General features: G+C 41.7%; 1 protein-coding gene and 1 long non-coding RNA gene across 2 annotated transcripts; both read left to right on the top strand.

Annotated features, from left to right (window-relative positions):
* Window positions 1-419: 419 nt before the first annotated feature.
* Window positions 420-3,219, top strand: LOC134341546 (scavenger receptor cysteine-rich domain-containing group B protein-like; the record flags this gene model as incomplete). The annotated part of the gene is made up of 3 exons (XM_063039413.1): window positions 420-453; window positions 2,152-2,466; window positions 3,080-3,219. Coding segments are annotated over exons 1-3 (489 nt in total), but the record flags the coding sequence as incomplete, so codon positions are not given.
* Window positions 3,220-3,283: 64 nt separating this feature from the next.
* On the top strand, window positions 3,284-13,358 carry LOC134341678 (uncharacterized). The gene is made up of 3 exons (XR_010016842.1): window positions 3,284-3,394; window positions 11,126-11,440; window positions 13,278-13,358. It is a non-coding gene; the product is annotated as an uncharacterized LOC134341678 (long non-coding RNA).
* Window positions 13,359-19,330: the final 5,972 nt, after the last annotated feature.

Here is a 19,330-nt window from a genome sequence, read left to right as displayed (position 1 = left end):
TTTGCCCTTTAACTCTCAACTCATGTCCTCTTGTTAGAATCTCCCCCACTCTCAATGGAAAAAGCCTATCCACGTCAACTCTGTCTATCCCTATCATAATTTAAATACCTTTATCAAGTCCCCCTCAACTTTCTACGCTCCAAAGAATAAAGACCGACTGGAATAAATACGCTGTCCAACTATCTGCCCCTCTGGACGTATTTGGTCCACACCCATGCTGATCCTGTCTCTGCTACCTCAGCTACAGCCCTGCTGGTTGCTTTGATCTCTCTTCTAGTAAAGCCGAGGTCACGCAGCCACTTCTGGAAAGTGAACGCAATAAAGCCACGGCAACCTACTTCGAATGGTTAACATGAGACATTCCCCCGTCTGTCGCTGCACTCTGACATTAATTCTGCATACTTGGTTAACTTGTGCTCATGGGCTTCAACGCTCTTGTTTTCACAGGGGACTGTGAGTTCACGAATAACCACTTCTCTACTGGTGTCAGACCATGCGATTATATCTGGGCGCAATGTGGTGAAAGTTATTTGCCTCGGGAAATTGCCTTTCCCATCCAGGTCAGCATTGACACACCAGTCATTGGCTGAATAAAGTCTGCTTGATCGTGGGCTTGCGCTGCACACCCTTGACTTGGAGCCTTCTTTCACAAATGATATGCGGTGTTCTGTGCAGCATGGGGCATGAGATAAGTTGTTCTGCAGTACTCTCTGCTCAACCGCTTCTGTTACAACTTTGAGAACGGTGTTATGTCTCGAAGTGTACATGGCGCAGGAAAGATTGACTCTGCATGCAATCAAAATATGTTGAAGTGTTCCCTTCTCGCCGCAAGCAGCACATCTGTCTGTCTTATCTTCATGCCAGGTGCTGAGGTTGGCAGGTGTTGGGAGCAGATCGTACTCTGCTCTACATAGAAAAGAAACGCGGAGCGGTTCCATCTGCCACAGAACATTCCAAGATAGATGTCGTTGTTCAACGCTTTCCCATCAGGTCCAAGCCCCCTGTTTGGCCAGGCCAGCTGTTTTAGCTGACCTCTTCTCCTCTTCTACCTGTCGTATTTCTCGCGTTACAAGCTCACGGCGCCCCTCACCTGTAGAAGACAACCACCACCTGTGGGCTGTCCAGCCAAGTCCCTGGTGGCCTAGCTGGGTAGTCCCAACCCTCTCCTTGTGCTTCAATCTAGACTCTGCCTCATCAATTGCTGCATGGGCTGATAACTTCCTGCCTGATCTCACAACCGGCTGGGTGTTGTTGATGACAGGGTCTTTTGAGTCTCGAAGCATCATGAATATCTTACCTTGGATACCTTGACCTCTTCAACAAGGGATTACACTGGGACGGTAAGCTTTGTCTGGCTACTATGGATTGCAGAATTGGTGAGGCTGCTCGGTACTCCAAGCCACTTCTTCACATACCTGTTGATCTTCCGTTCCATTGCATAACGATTGTAAACGTGATAAAAACCTCAGCAGAAGAATAAATAAAACATCAACTATATAGCTGCTAGTTCAAAGACAGATGCCTTGTGAATTCCCCGTAATTTATAATCATCAGCGGACATTTTTGGGGGGCCTAACGTGAATGACAACTTGAAAGTTGCTTATTAACCTCAGAAATGAGTCGTCAGTGAAAGAAACCAACATGAAAATAGATAATGGAAAAGTGCAAAGAAAATATACATCTCAAGCAAAGACTAACATCAATTTAATCGCCAGTAACGAAACAGAAAATCGAAAATGCCCCTTCTGAGTGCGCAATATCTGATTGTAGGAAGTATCCTCAAATATTACACGTAAATAGATAGATAGATAGATAAATATGATGCATATGCATATGGTCCACTGAGTGGGCAAGAACAGCATGGGTGGAATATGGTGCTGAATAATGGTATTTTCAACTTCAATAAAATAACGCGAGATTCCTGTCGTGGTGTATGCAGATTATTCACAACACTTAAAAATGCATTGGGGAAAAAAAAATGATTGTGTGTCAATCAGATAAAAGAAATACCGGTCTACATTGTGCCATACTCTGCTATTTTCGCGAAGCTCTGCCGAGCGGATGCCCTGGATAGCGGTCCGATCCTGTGCAAGTTCTTTTAATTAGTTTATGTTGACATTAATTAACTGAATTCAATTATTAATACAACAGGGAATTCTGTAGCACGACTCGTTGATGGGGACAACAGATGTTCTGGCCGGGTGGAAATTCAGCACGGGGACCAGTGGGGAACACTTTGTGATGAATACTTCAGCTTGGAAGATGCTGCCGTGGTCTGTGAACAGCTACAGTGTGGTGCAGTAAAGGCAACTCCCAGAGATGCATACTTTGGCACAGGAAACGGGCCAGTGTGGAAAGATAACTACATTTGTTTGGGCAATGAGTCCCGATTAGCTGATTGCCAAGTCTCAGCGTGGAGTCGGATCAGCTGTTCGCATGGAAATGACGCCAGCCTGATCTGCACCGGTGAGTTGTTGAAACATTAGTCTGAATGAAACCTTTCTTTGGTCGTAGAGATATCCATAACAGAGACAAAAAGAAAAGAAAAAAGAAACAATCGAATGTATCCAAAGTTTTCTGGCAAAACTATATCACGAATCTAAATTTTTGCGGCATCAGTCTGCGTTTGCAATTCGGACTGTTTTATTTTGGATACTTAGACCTTGAGTACACAGTAAATAAAACTAAAATTTGAGGAGAAATTATTGGAAAGTGCAGAGAATTATGTCAATTGGTGTTTCCAGATAGTAATTTTTGTACCATTTTAAAATCTGTAAAAATAAAGATGTAATATTTGCAGGTGAGTTAAGTCATATTATAAACTGTTGAAAAAGAACAATGAATTATATTAAAATTTTAAATGACTCTCTTTATGTTCGGCGAGTAAGAATAATACCTGGGACTGCTACGTGTGTGTCTTTTTTATCCTGCGGAGGGAGAAGAGATGTTAAGTAGCTTCTGGGGTGATTGCCTTGTAGGAAATCAGTGTATAAACTAATATTTGCCGCTAATAGCTGAAAGTATCTGGGATACGTTGAGTAATTATTAACTGTTTTACACAATCTCATCCATATTGTAGATGAAATGTGGTCTGTGCGGCTGACCGAAGGGGGAAGCCGCTGCGACGGCCAGGTGGAGGTTTATGATAATGGCAGATGGAGCAGAATACAGGATAACTTTTGGACTATCAATGAAGCCAATGTCGTCTGTAAGCAACTGCGTTGCGGTGTGGCCACATCCTCCTACATCGCCTCGGGGTACAAAGGGAAAGAATGGCCCGTGTGGGTGACCGACCTTCAGTGTGAAGGAAGCGAACCTCATCTCCAAAACTGCAGTGCTTCCATATTCAATCGGTCTTTCTCTGACTTCATCGGCGTTGGCGTCCTGTGTTCAGGTGAATAGCATGAAAAGTGGAAATTGTAATTTGTAATATAGTGTGACTATTAATTATATATAGAGCTAAATTTAGAAATACTGAGACTTGCAGGTATTTATATCTCCATTTGTCTCATCACATCGGCGTTGACAATCATATTTCCCCTTGCAGGGTTTCCAATTTATATACCCACCCACAGCTCCTACGGCAGCTCCGCTCCTAAAACGTACAAGCGAATTTATTGTAATCAATTTACCTACTAGCTAGTACAAGTTGGGAAGGTGCATAGAAAACTGAACACGATGAATAAAAACGCATTTACCTGGGCAAAATGTGCAAAATTCGCATAGAAATTCAGCATATATTCTGCTTCGCCGGAACTACAAATTTGCTGCATATATTTTCAACGATTCATTCATAATTTAGGGTGTATACTGAACGGGATCGTCCTGGCAGTTCAACAATTTTGCTATTGATTGCAATTAAATACCAGGAGTTCTACCTGCCTTCTTTGTCTCTCTCTCTCTCTCTCTCTCTCTCTCTCTCTCTCTCTCTCTCTCTCTCTCTCTCTCTCACACACACACACACACACACACACACACACACACACACACACACATGCTTTCTTTCTTTCTCTCTCTCTCTTGCTCTCTCTCTCTCTCTCTCTGCCCCCGCCCCCTCTTGCTTCTTCCCTCAGTATTATTGCTAGTCCCCTTGTTTATCATTTTCAAAATCAGACTTCCATTCAGGTCTGAAAATATGATGATTTAAGTTAAAGCAATGGCACAAACAAGAGCCGTGGGGTACTGTTACAGCTTGGCCAGACCCCACTTGGTCTACTCTGTTAAGTTCTGGTCACCTTACTGCAGAGTAAATGCGGAAACAATCGACAGAGTGCAGAGGAGATTTACGAGGGTTTTGCCCAGATTGGAGAGTGTGACTGACTTATGTGAATAGGTTGCGTGAACTCGGCCTTTTCTTCTTGGAGTGAAGGGGGACGAGAGGTGACCATAGAGGTGTATACAATGATTATAGGAAATATATTTTGGGTCATTTGTTCGGAGTTAAATGGAACTACAACGGGGTATTGTTTGAAGGTTCTTTGGAAGTAGATACAGAGGGGGTGGAAGGGGTAAGATTTTTACAGAGAGTGATGGGTGCATGAAATGCACTGCTGGTGATGGATGGGGATACAATAGGGTCTTTTCAGAAACTCTTAGATAGGTACATTATGTTTAGAAAAATAGACGGCTATGTGTTAGGGCATTTATAGGCAGTTTATAGAGAAGGTTACATACCAGGTATAACTGTTTTCTTCGTTCTGTGCTCTAAAAAGAGGAAATTGAGCATTTAGTTGAACATGGAAGGGTTTCTGGAGGGGGAATTTAAGAGAAGAAATTTGCAAAGAAATGCAAAACGAGGCGATGGTTCTGACGCCTGGCATTATTTCTGATCGGAACCATTAGGGATAAAGACTCAAATAAATGTTCAGATACGACGGAAATAATTGTACTTTACTTCTAATATTTTTCGCTGCATCTTTTAATTAAATAGTTTGGTGATATTTTTGTCCGTGTACTAATACCATTTTTCATGGATTTTTTTTTTCTGTGCACCAGTATGTCTAGTTGCCAGGAGTGTCGGAGAGAGATCAATTTTGTGATATTAATTCTGAACCAACATTAATTGTTTGTTATATTTTCGGAACACCATCATTTATAACAGAATCCAACACTTTCCAAACCACTGACGATCGGTAAACTGGACTATAATTCTCTTTCCTTTGACTTCCTCCCTTCTTATAGTGATATTTGCAATCTTCCCCTCCTCCAGGACCATACCAAGGTAGATACTTTACATAGACAATAGGTGCAAGAGAAGGCCAACCGGCCCCTCGAGCCCGCACCGCCATTCAGTATGATCATGGCTGATCATTCAATTCAGAAATGCTTTCTCTTCATATCCCCGATCCCTTTAGTGACAGGGGCCATATCTAACTCCCTCTTAAATATAGCCAATGAACTGGTCTCAACTGTTTCCTGTTTTAGATAATTCCAGAGATTCACCACTCTCTGTGTGAAGAAGTTTTTCCTCATCTCCGTCCTAAAAGGCTTCCCCTTTATCCTCAAACTGTGACCACTCGTTCTGGACTTCCCCAATATCGGGAACAATCTTCCTGCATCTAGCCTGTCCAATCCCTTAGAATGTTATACATTTCAATAAGATCACCCCCCGCCCCCCCGTCTTCTAAATTCCAGCGAGTATAAGCCTAGTGGATCCAATCTTTCATCATATGAAAGTCCTGCCATCCCAGGAATCAATCTGGTGAACCTTCTTTGTACTCCCTCTATGGCAAGATTGTCTTTCCTCAGATTAGGGGACCAAAACTGCACACAATACTCCAGGTGTGGTCTCACCAAGGCCTTGTACAACTGCAGTAGAACCTCCCTGCTCCTGTACTCGAATCCTCTTGCTATGAATGCCAGCATACCATTCGCCTTTTTCACCGCCTGCTGTACCTGCATGCCCACTTTCAATGACTGGTGTACAATACACCCAAGTCTTATTGCACCTCCGTTTTTTCTAATCGGTCACCATTCAGATAATAATCGGTTTTCCTGTTCTTGCCACAAAATTGGATAACCTCCCATTTATCCACATTAAATTGCATCTGCCATGAATTTGCCCAGTCACCTAACCTAACCAAATCACCCTGCATCCTCTTAGCATCCTCCACACAACTCACACTGCCGCCCAGCTTCGTGTCATCTGCAAACTTTGAGATGCTGCATTTAATTCCCTCGTCTAAATTATTAATATATATATAAGGTGAAGTGATTCTTGAAAGGTCACGACCAAAGCATCTGTAATCTGTTCTGCCACCTCTCTCCGAATTCTGGGATATAGTCCATTTGGTCCAGGTGACTTCAGACCTTTGAGTTTGCCAAGCATTTCTCCTTTGAAATGACACTCTCTCCAGCGAACTGATATTCACAGGTTACTAGCTCACAGCTGGTGCCTTCACAGTGCACCCCAGATGCAAAGTACATATTAAGCTCATCTGCCAATTTTTATCTCATATTCCCACCTCATCAGCGTCATTTTCCCGTCGTCTAATACGAGCGTTCATCTCCCTTTCCCTCTTCACACAACTGAAGAAAACACAACTTACGGTATCCATTTTTTAATATTATCGGCTAGTCTGCGCTCATAGTTCATTTTTCTTTTATAGCTTTTTTGGATGCCTTTTGTTGAAATTTAAGAGCTTCCCAATCATCCAATTTCCGACTCAATTTTTCTACTTCATTTACCATTTCCTTGGCTTTTATGCAGTCCATAACTTTCTTTTGCCAGACACAGTTGCCTACCCCGCCAATTGAGTATTTCTTCCTTTGAGCGACATATCTACCCTGCCTGTCCTGCCCAGAAATTTCAGCTCTTTCTCATCTGCTGTCATCGCCGCCAGAACATTCCTCCGATCCACCTGCGCAATTCTTAATTTGTCGTTCGTGTAATTTATATATTCGGATATATAACCGAGGAAAACTGTCGTTGCATGACCAGACCGGATTTCGGTAAATCTGATTTCGTGGTCGCCCTTCTCGTACCTGCAGACAAGCAGACAAGCTCTATATATTTGGACAGCAAAGGGGACGTCGGGGGAGGCAAAAGCGACGGCTATGGGATGCTTCTCTTCGGAGGACTGAGCAGAGTTGAAGAACATATCGATGTATCTGAATGACAACACCGAGGTTCTCACATACTTCATATAATTAATTATAGATGAGTGTGGACGTACAGAATCACTCAGAATCTTTCGCAAAACGAAAAATTAGATGAAACATGAGATTCGCAATCTGGCGAGGACCAGATAAGAGGCATACAAGACCAGTGAGCAAGAAAGATACAGGTGGCCGTAGTACTTTATGCAGGAAGAAATGTTAAAGGAGAAGGGGATTTCCACACTAAGCATGAACCATAGAAACATAGAAACATAGAAAAGCTACAGCATAATAACAGCTGCTTCGACCCACAAAGCAGTGCCGAAAATGTCCTTACCCGAGAAATGACATTGAGTTACCTATAGCCCTCTATTTTCCTGAGCTCCATGTACCTGTCCAGGAGTCTCTTAACAGGCCCTATCTTTTTCGTCATCACCACCGTCGCCGGCAGCCGATTCCAAACACTCACCACTCTCCGCGTTAAAAAAAAAACAATTGACCCATGTCATCTCCTCTGTAACTAGCCCAGGCAACATCCTTGTAAGTCTCCTCTGCATCCTTTCTATGCTTTTTACATGTTTCCTGTAGTGAGGCGACCAGAACTGAGCACAGTACTTCAAGAGGGGTCTGACCAGGTTCCTATATAGCTGCAACATTACCTGTCGGCTCCCAAATCAGTCCTACGATTTATGAAGGCCAATGCACCGTGATCTTACTTAACCATAGAGTCAAACTGCCCAGCACCCTGATTGTCTAATGGACTCGGACCCCAAGATCCCTCTGATACTCGGCCCTGCCGATAGTCTTACCATTAATACTATATTCTGCTATTGTATTCGATCTACCTACCAAAATGAACCATCTTACATTTATCTAAGTTGAACTTTATCTGCCACTTCTCAGCCCAGTTTTACAACCTATCAATGTACCGCTGTAACCTCTGACAACCCCCCACACTATCCACAACACTCCCAACCTTTGTGTCATCAGCAATATTACTAACCCATCCCTCCACTTCCTCATTCACAGCATTTATAAGATTCACGAAGAGTAGGGGTCCAACAGATCCCTGAGGCACCCCGCTGGTCACTGAATCCACAAAGCAATGTGCCCTTGGATCCCCTGTCTCCTTATTTTCTCATTAAGCCTTTCATCGTGTACTTTTTTAAATGCCTTGCTGAAATCCATGAAGGAAGCTCGACCATTTTGGATGGGTTTGCACAAAGTAAAATCAAGCGACGTAGTGGAGAAAAGCTTCGCTTCCAGATGGGCTCAATCCACTTTATGCCCGCTTTGACTGTCAGAACATAGACGAACCATCAAGTATTTCCGGAGCCCCCGATAATTCTGTGATTCAAGTCTGTGAGGCTGACATGCAGTTAGCGTTCATGAGGGTAAACTCACCAAAAGCATACGGCCCAGAAGGGATGGCTGGCCAACTAGTTCAGAACTGAGCTGATCAACTGCCTATCGTGCTCTTTCGCATCTTGCTTCGGCAGTCTGATGTGGCCACCAACTTCAAGTATACTTCACATACTAGTTTCTTAGGAGAACCTGATGATCTGCCTGAATAACTATCTGTCAGTTACAATGGCAGCAACAATGAGGAAGTGTTTTATGAATTTGCTAATGGGTCATATCAACTTCTGCCTCAGAGGAGACTTGTCCGGCCCAAATTTGCCTACCGGAGCAACAGGTCCACTACAGATGCCAACTCACTGGCTGTTCATACTATCCAGGATCATCTGGACAGCAAAGATACACACATTGCAGGGTTGTTTCTTCACTGCAGATCAGCATAAAATGCCACCATCCCCTTAAAACTGATCAAAAACTCGAAGTCTGTACCTCAATAACTACTTATACAATTGTATCCTGGACTGCAGCCCCGGTCAATATGTTCCGAATGGCAACAACATCTACTCTAAAATCTCCATCAGCACAGGTGCTCCAAATGGTTGCGAGCACAGCTCCACGTTTCCTTCGCGTTACACTGTATGACAAAGTACAGCACCTCTGCCATACTCAGATTTACTGACGACACCACTGACAAAGTTGATGACACAATAGCATTTTGAAGGGATATTAAAAATCCTGAGGAGTGGTGCCACAGCACCAACCACTTTCTCAAAGTCAGCATGACAAAGAGGAGGTATTGAGTTCAGGTGGAGGAAACCACCGGTCCATGAGTCAGGCCTCAACGGCGCATCAGATGAGGAGAGGGTCAGCAATTTCAATTACCTGACGACCTGTCCTAGACTCAACACAGAACTGCAATTATAGCGAAAGCACAGCAGATTCCAGAGTTTCTTGGAAGATTTGTGTATCGGACCGCAAAGCGTTCCAGCGTGTGGTCAAAACTGCCCAGCGGATTATCGGCACGCAATTGCTCACTGTTGAGTACATTTTCAATGAACGCTGCCTGGGCAGGGCGGAAAACATTATCAAGGATGCACCTCACCCCAACCATGGACTTATCACTCTCTTCCCAACCGGTAGGCGCCACAGGATCCTCCGCTCCCGCACCAGCAGGCACAGGAAGAGCTTCTTCCCTGAGGCTGTGACACTGCTGAATCTCTCATCAGGCGCTAAGCAGTATGGAATCCATATTGTACTGTCTCAGTATTTTTATATTTGTGTGCTGTAGCACTTATTTTATTCGCAGTTATTTTGTAAATAACGCTATTCTTTGCATTTCAGGTCAGATACTGAATGCATTTCATTGGCTTTGTATCTGTACTCGGCACAATGACAATAAAATTGACACTAACCTAATCTAATCTAATTTCGAAGATTCGGCATGGTATTTATTCTGAATTTTGGTGAACACAACCCAGAGCCATCAGACGGTCTTCTTATGAAAAGACATTCTGGTGAACGTCCTTTGATGCCCTCCTTGTTCAGCAGATCCAGTCTAAGATAAGGGGCCCAAAACTGCACTGATTACTACTTGTGAGGTCTCACCAGTGCTTCACATAGTCCCAAAATTACATCCATTGCACTTGTCTTGTTATCCACAGGCTCACACCTGTAAACTGTCGTCTGGAGAATCCTGCACAGGGGCTCCCAAGCTCTTCTGTGCTTTTTTTTTGTATTTTCTCTCCAGTTAGGAAACAGTCAAACCATTTTTATTCTACTAAAGTGCATGACCATCCACTACCCAAAACTGTATTGCATCTGTCATTTTTGTCCACTCTCCTAATCTATATTTGTGTTTCTGTGTCCTATCACCTCCACAAATCTGACTGTCCCTCCAGCTACCTTCATATTGTCTGCAAACCTCTGAGCAAAGTCATCAACACAATCGTCCAAATCATTGACACATAACGTGAAAGGAATTGGTCCAATCACAGACCACTAAAAACACCACGTGTCACCGGCGGCCAACGGGAAAAGGTTCCCTTCATTCCCGATCTTTGCCTACAGCCAATCAGCGACTGCTCTGTCCATCCTAGAATATTTCCTTTAATACCGTGGGCTCTAACTCGTTAAACAGCCACATGTGCGGCAGGTTGACGATGGCCGTTTGAAGATCCAAGTACCGCAAAATCAAACGCTTCTCCTCTGTCGATCCTACTTATTATTTCTTCAAATAATTCCAACAGATTTGTCGGGCAAGTACATTTGTCAGACATTTGTTTGTCTTCTGCATTCTCATTGATAGCAGATCCCGATATATTTCCAAACACTGAGATCAGGCTAACTCGCTTGTAGTTTCCTCGTTTGTGCGAAAGGCAGGAAAATGGAATGGCAGCAGATGTGGAAAAACGTCCAACTACCGGCCTCTGAGTTCCGTCCTTAATGAGAGAAGCAACTCTACTTTTCTCGATATGTTGTATTCATCCAAACTTTTACATTTTATACTTGGATTTCAAACATTTTCAAGTTCCGGAATAATTGTTACAACGTGGCACAACTCTTTTTAAGAGTAATGATAATAATCCCAGAGTCATGTTTAGAAACGACGAGCCGGTGATGTTTCTACTTTCCAATGTACTGATTTACTTTCCATATTACTGTTCGATAGGCCACTTGCAGTTACGACTCTCGGGAAGTGAAGATCCATGTGCTGGTCAGCTAGAGGTTTATTACCGTGGATCTTGGGGCATGGTCTGTGACGACTCCTGGGATCTGGTGGACACCAGCGTGGTCTGCAGACAACTGGGTTGTGGATCTGCTTTGGAGTATAAAACTCACGGTTACTGCGGAAGGCGCTCTCCCCCAGTTTGGTTAGATGAAGTGAGATGCTCGGGTAAGGAAACATTTCTCTGGGAATGTCCATCAGCACCATGGGCCGAACATGACTGCAGTCATAAAGAAGCTGTGACGTTGACTTGCTCCGGTAAAGAAAATCTCAATTTTATTTAAATTTACTTTTCTTTGTCTGCGCAGCACGCAATGACTACGGAGATGTAATAAATAATGTAAAACTGGAAAGGAGACGATTGGGCCAGAATGAACTGTCTAAATATTGATAATGAGTGAGAACACACGTACGCAGAAACAATAAACTTATTCCCTATGTATCTGGAATGTTTATATTTCCCATTACTAATGTCATAATATTAATCATCCTGAATTCAGTATTGATTCTGCCTAATAATTCTTCTGCCGTCGCTCAAGTGTTTCCCCGTTTTCTTTACTCAGTCGAGGCAAATAAATAATCTCCAGTCTATGTATCGGTGTAGTTTGATGGTTGAGTGACAGTTCACCAACTCGTTACACTACTCAAGGAGCTGTGAAAAAAAATACTGCTAGGCGTTCTTACAAAAGATAGATTCAAATATTGATCCGAATTCCTTCGACCCGTAGCAAAGTGTTTCAGACTAAAATATGCAAGCGATTCTTAAATACCCGATCTCATGATGAAATTCAATTACTTAGCAAAGCAGTAGTAAGTTGCTGTGAACATGCAAGTAAGCAGGGCCATCTAGTGACTAGAAATAACATAGCAGTCCAAATCAGGAGAGACAGAATAATACAATTTATCAAATCGGATCGATGTAAATTCCGTATAATAAAATCCAAAAAAAAAATCAAAAACATAGCATTGTTTTTCAATTTCCATTGTTTCTTTTTCCCCATGATTCTTTACCTCTTCTTCTCACTTACTGAATTAATTGGGGAAAAAAGTCAGGAGTAAAATAATATCTGGAAACAAAATCAACTAAAAGAGCCAACGTTAGAAATTTGATACCGAGACTAGAAGGCTGTAGTGTGTCCAGAGAAGACGAATATTCTATTGAGTTGTATTGTCGCAGAAAGGAATAAAGTCAGATAACACAATCAGAGTAGCTGTGGCTAAATGAAGTGGCAAAAAGCCAGAAGCTAATGTGAGGTCAGCTTTTCCGAATTCAAAACACAGGTGATGTGCATGCGATTAAATAGTGTAGGTGATCACATTAGAATCTCCAAAGATAATGCCTGGAATATATATATAAAATTAAAATAAGTCCTAAAATCAGTTTCAAACACTCTTATCGAATCGGGGGATAGAATAAATGAAAATAATATTGTAATTTCGCCTTTATTTCATCACAGACTGCTCTTACTCTGGATTTAGTAGGTGCGGTCTTAAGAATAAGGTACTGAGGTTCAGTCAAAACATTTAACCACGTACTTTTCTTTTGCCCTGAAGAGCAAGTGACGGTTTGTGTCGGTCCACTTATTTCCAACGCCTCAATTCATACTTTTCGTAAGGACAGAGGCTGGACAGTTTCTCCTTGCTCTTCACACTTCTTCCCTAAATGAATTCAAATATTTACCTTTCTCAATTGTTGGTGAATCCGATGAGATTCCAGTATCAGACACTCGATCTTCTATTCCTCAATTTTCCGTCACTAACCCCTTCCCTCCTTTCAGTAACTCAGCAGAATATATCATTCCGTGTTTCCTGGGTTCGCTTAATTTTGCTAATCTATCACTTCCTACTGAATGTGCTCATTTTATTTGTTTATCCTTGTTACACACACACACACACACACACACACACACACACACACACACACACACACACACACACACACACACACAGACAGACACACACACACACACACACACACACACACACACACACACACACACGGCTAATTTCTGTTGCAGAAGTAGAGGAAAAAAACGCGTTTCCCATTGTATGCTAATTTTGTGACAACCTTTGTCTTCAAATGCATCCTTATCAGAGCACAAAAAGTTGCGCCTGCAGGACGGAGGTAGTCGATGCAAAGGAAGAATTGAAGTGTGGTACAACGGGACCTGGGGAACAGTCTGCTCCACGAACCTTGATGGCAAGTCTGCAGAAGTCATTTGCAAACAAATGAAATGTGGACCAATTAATTCTATTTATCCTGACTCATATCAGTTTGGAAAGGGACGTGGACCGATATGGTTGGATGAGGTTGAATGTACTTCACACGAATCGACCCTTTGGCAGTGTCAGTCGCAACCGTGGGGAAAACACCAGTGTGACCATTCTGAGGACGCAGGAGTTGCTTGCGAAGGTAAATAAGAGAATCTTATATCTATTTACGTTTTACATTTTTACGTATAAATTCGTCAAAATATTTATTTTGTCAACAGAAACCAATATGACGGAAGGAATCACTGAAAGAGCCTGCTTGCAAGAAAACGCATTCTCCTCTTTCCCTTTAAAAGGTGACGAATTCGAAAACTTCTTTGCTGAAATCAGAAAACCTTGTATTAATGTCGCTATCAGAAAAATAAATTTCGTTCCTCTTGCCCTCTGCGAAATTGGGCGCGCATTGACCAGAATCCTGGTTTCCCACGACTCTGTTGAGCACTGCCAAAGGGGAGTGAATAGTGAAGAATTCCATGTCCGGACAGAAGATAGAGGGAGTTAATTGGAATTCATCGGGAACATTTGTTATCAGGCAAGATTATAAATGATATGCAGGAATTGTCTTCTGACCTGCTGGACGGACTTGGGAATCGGTATTACCTTAGAAGGAGGGAAGTGAACGAGGGAAAGTATGGAGATAGTCAAAGGCGAGAGACATTGTTGATTTGGATAAAACAAATGAAGTAAATATATGTAAACCGCAGGATACATAAAGACGGTCGGGCTATTGGGCAATATAGAAAGATGAATAAAGGCTACGATCAATAGATAAAAGATATCTATTTCGTTGGAAATATGAGAAAATGAGAGAGCAAGGCATTCTGTATTACATAACCAAAATAACACAAGTGGTTAACTAGAGAGAACATAGGACGACGTATATATAAAGCCCGCAATTTATGGCTGGAGTTGAAAATGTGCATGAGCTGTATTCGAGGGTTTTTTTTCGCCGGTATGAACTGAAGACAAAAAACAAACTGGCTGACAGTGAAATTGGTTTTGGTCTTCATCATGTCTTTGAGCATTTCATGATGAAGTATGAGTTGAAGAGCAAGGTCTGTGACGTACTTGCCTTCATTAATCGGACACTAATGATAAGAATAAGATATGTTGCCTGTTCGTTCAACAATGAATGGACTTCATAAACTATTTGTGGATATGAAAAGCAATGATTTCATATCATTTACATTTACATTTGTCGCATTTCAAGAAGCATGTGGAGTTTATAGAAGAGATTTACTCAGAGTCTGCCTGGATAAGAAGGAATGGAAGCACTTGGGACTCATGCTGCACCTAAAATGAGTCCTAATAGATACGTATCATTAGGTGAGACAGGCCAGGTAGAGAGTCTGAACCATTGTAAAAAAAAATCAAATATTAATGGACGCATTTAAGGTGACAGATGACGGCTTAAATGAAGTGGTAGAGGAAAACCTTTATTCTTAAATTGAAAATGATATTGCTTGGAGCAGGCTTTGAGGAGTGATAATAGAAATATTTACAATTATCGTGATTAAAAGGCTTTCAGCTGGAGTAGGCAAATATAAATGTTTGAGCGATATCGATTATACGAGGCAGAAGAGAGGTGGTATAACTTGGCGTAGTGTTGGATTAAGAAATGTTGGGCCGAGTTGCCTGCCCTCGCGTTCTATAATTAGTTCTATTTTCTCCCTGACGAACTTCAAATTCTCAGACTAATTATTAAATAAACCTCAATTTTATTGTTTCATACCTAGATGTTCCATTGCGTCTTGTTAGCGGCAATCACAACTGCTCCGGAAGGCTTGAGGTCCGGTTTAATGACAGCTGGGGCACGGTGTGTGACGACTCTTGGGATCTGGCTGATGCCAATGTAATGTGCAGACAGCTAAGGTGTGGCCTTGCTCTCTGGGCTCCAGAAGATGTTAAAATGCCCCAGGCAGCCGGTCCTGTCTGGCTTGATGAAGTAAAATGCACGGGAAGTGAATCTTTTCTGTCCAGCTGTCGTTCCTCATCATTTGGTCAACACGACTGTGATCACAAAGAAGATGTCATCGTTCTTTGTTCTGGTATGCTTTGTGCTTTGTCTGACATTTCCAATTTCTCTCCAAATGATTTGTTAATTTCGGAATGAGAAATATCCAATATAAACACCAATAGAGATGTGTTTTCTGAAACTTCTTTGCAATATGTACACAGGTTCCGGAGTGACTCCTACTGAACGCAACAATTCAGGTATGGATTTTTGACGCTTACATTTCGCATCTATGCTGCAGATATCAAGAATTGATTATTCGTATTTCCTAATTGCTAAGTTCACAATGGATGCTTTAGAAACTGTGTGGGATCCTGATCGTCTTCTCAAATATTTTAACCAGCAATATGCAGAATTCTTAAAAAAACATGATCTCCACTCCCGGTCAGACATTTTCTGTGAATCAACTAGCTGCTGGTCCAATACTCTTGAGAAAGTTTTGGTGTTTGCAGATAGTAAATATTAAAGTTGAAAGGAAATTTGTTACCAAATATCCATATATCGTTATATACTGCCTTGAGATTCATTTTCTTACGGCATTCATTGTACATGTATAGAAACACAGCAGAAACTTTAAAGAACTACTCAAAAACAAGCGCAGAAAAAGAACAAATAGCAAAAAGCAACAAAGTACGCAAATGCAAAATCAGAAAAAAATGTCAACAAATTGATCAGTAAGAATTAATGCTGAGAACAAGAGTTATGTAACCCTTGAAAGAAAATATAGGTTGTGGAATCAGTTCACCACTGGAATAATTGAAGTTACGCACCCTATCAGGAGCATGGTGGTTGAGAGGTAATAACTATTCCTGAGCCCAGTTGTGAGGACCCAAGGCTCCGGTACATCGCATCAGTGAGAAGGGAGCATGGCCTGGTGATTATTTAGTGATCCTGCGAAGGCGCTGCATATAATGTGTGCTCAACGGCAGTGTAGTTGAATAATATGTCGGACCCGAAATACTACTCGAGATATGGTGGCGTTTTGTAACAGTGCAAGTGCTCAGTCTTATTTTTGGACCCTGCATGCACCCGTGCAGGAAGAAATATTAAGGGTATGAGATCCCATCTCCTCAGTATTGCTCTGCCTTCATAAAGACCAACCTCGCTATGTGGGCCTGGCGTATAAATGCATAATTGGAATGAAAATAATTCCGCAGCTACTAGTTACAAACAGAGTGTCAGTGATAATAATCGGCAGCTTTCCAATATTTTCTGAATTCATTGAGTGTACACTTAATTGTGTACCGTTACTATCTAAATCTCTCTGTGCTGATTAGAGGCGGATAAGAAAAAATGCAAGGATAACTACGATGGAACTTTTTTTCCTGGAAATGTTTTCTTATAATTAAACTCACCTTCCTTCTTGCTGTTTCAATCCAGCAATGTGCGGGAAAATGGAATTTGAACACGACGTTACTTGGGGTATTTATCCTGATCTAATACCAGGTGGAGGAGAGAACGTTTATTGTGCTGGGAAATACTTCTGACATATCAGACTTTATTGTGAAATAGTCTTTGTGTATCCGCTCCGCGCTTTCTGTCATGAAATACATAGGGATATAACTTTTATAAATCGTGATAACTGCATGTATGATTAAATTCATTAAAGATTGCTCAAAATTCCGTTGCATTGGATCTATAGTGTTTGTTTTGTGTTTATCGAAATATATGTTTTTACTTTTCGTTTTAAGATTTTGGAAACTGGACCCCATCCATCACGGTTACTGTCTGCATAACCCTTGGAATTGTATTCATCATTGAGTTATTAATACTGGTGACGATAGCAAGGAGACGGTCACCAATCAGTGGTGAGGGCCAATCTTTACATCGACGTTTTATTGTGACGTTTTCAGTTTTTTGGGGTTTTCCCAAAACATGATTTTTGTGCAAACATGACTAAACTTAAATATGTTTTCATAGCTCTTGTTCCGAATTTATTTGCCTTCCCTGGGACATTTGTAATGGTGGTTTTCACTGGCCCTTATTGATCGTAGATTTATGATAAATTTTCATTATGTAGTAATGGAAATTGGTTAAATCTGATTTGTTAAGTGGCTACCTTACTGTTTATCTCACTGTAATACATCCATGCTCTGAACACCTGGACGTATAAATTTCAAGAATCTGCTCTGTATCCTCGAATATTCTGAGGATATTATTGATGATGGCATCCGCATCGATCTAATCATAACATTAAACTTGTCATCGATTCAAATGTGATGTGTATTCACTGTGAAACAATAATCGGAAATATGCTCATTATTCTGTACCCTTCCTTTCATCTTTCTGATGCCAAATTTATTCGGTTGATAGGCCAGAGGCATCATCCACACATCGGTCGATTCAACGATCACGTTCACTGACTCTTCACCTTGACTAAGATCATTTGAATGAATTTTAGTTTAATCATAATATGCGTGTACAAATTCGTTTATGCGGATGTTCATCCCCACTCTCTCTTTATTAGGTGCACTAATGAGCGGCTATGGATCACCTGTTGACTTTTACCAAGCAGTTTATGAGGAGATTGAGAATATTCCACCATTCAAGAAATTTACTGAGATGCAAGGTTCAGGTGTGTATTATGACATGGAATCCGCTATGTACAAATTGATACCGTCTCAATTCATCCAATATTGGTAACAAAATCAAGCAATAATAAAAAAAAAACAAACACACACACACACACACGGCTGTATAGGAACTTCAGAAATGAAATTGTAACAACAAAAAAAAACAATAGTAGGATGTCATACAATAAATACAAGAGATTCTTCGGATGCTGAAAATCTAGAGCAAAGCACACAATGTTCTACTGGAACTCAGCAGATGGTGGAGAATTAACTGTCAACGTTTCGAACCAAAACACTTTATTAGCTCTGTAAAGGAGTTACAGAAGCCAAAATAAGGAGATGGAGCATGGGGAAGGAGTACAGGTTGGCAGGTGATAGGGGAGACCGGATGAGGGGAAAGGAAACCTTATAGCACGTGAGAAATTAAGTCAGAAGCTTCGGGGACATAAGTAGATGATGAAAAGCCATATACATTGCTCGATGGCACAATAGATATGAATTGTGACGGGTGCTGAGAACCAGGTATCAGCTGTCTGAGTGTGGAGTGTGGTGTGGTATGATATTACTCACGATCAACGTGCGGAACCTCAATGGATAATAGAAATCTGAAGCATACTCTGCCAGCATCTGCTGATATAGTTTCCAATACTTCAGAGTATTAGAGGCATTCCCTTTCTTCTTTCCTGAAATAACCAGCACTTTTCTCAGCAATTCCGAATTCTGAACTTTTCCCTGTTCGCCAGTAGAATGCAGAACGGAGAACATTGAACATCGAGCAATATGGCACAGTACGGTTCCTGATGGTTACGATGTTGTGCCGGCCTGTGAACTTACACGGGATCAATTTTGCTGTCCCATCCTACACATTCCTTAGTTGCTTTTACATAAAGCAATGGAGCACATGTGGCCACATAAAAGTTTCTTAAATGGCCCTAATATATCTATCTCCAACACCAGCGCGAAAGGGCGTTACACGCTTTCACCCCTTTCCATCTCGCAAAATTACCGCTGACAACACTGCATTCTTTCTTCGAACCAGGTTAAAGGTAGCTCCCTCATATTAGCCATTTCCGATCTGGGAAAATCCTCTAAGGAGGAACGGTCCAGCTCGAACAATCTATAATTATAAATTGTTGACCCTAGTTCGGGAATCATTGCGTTCAGTCTCTTCTACACCATCTCTGAGGATTCATACTTTTCTAAAAGTGAGCTGACCAGAACTGAGCGTGATATTCTGAGTGTGGTTTAAGCAGGTAAATTATGTCGCAGACTATCCTCTCCAATACTTTA

The sequence above is a fragment of the Mobula hypostoma genome, unplaced genomic scaffold, assembly GCF_963921235.1.
Source record: "Mobula hypostoma unplaced genomic scaffold, sMobHyp1.1 scaffold_36, whole genome shotgun sequence".
Classification (NCBI taxonomy): domain Eukaryota; kingdom Metazoa; phylum Chordata; class Chondrichthyes; order Myliobatiformes; family Myliobatidae; genus Mobula; species Mobula hypostoma.
This window is presented reverse-complemented; position numbering and strand designations above follow the sequence as displayed.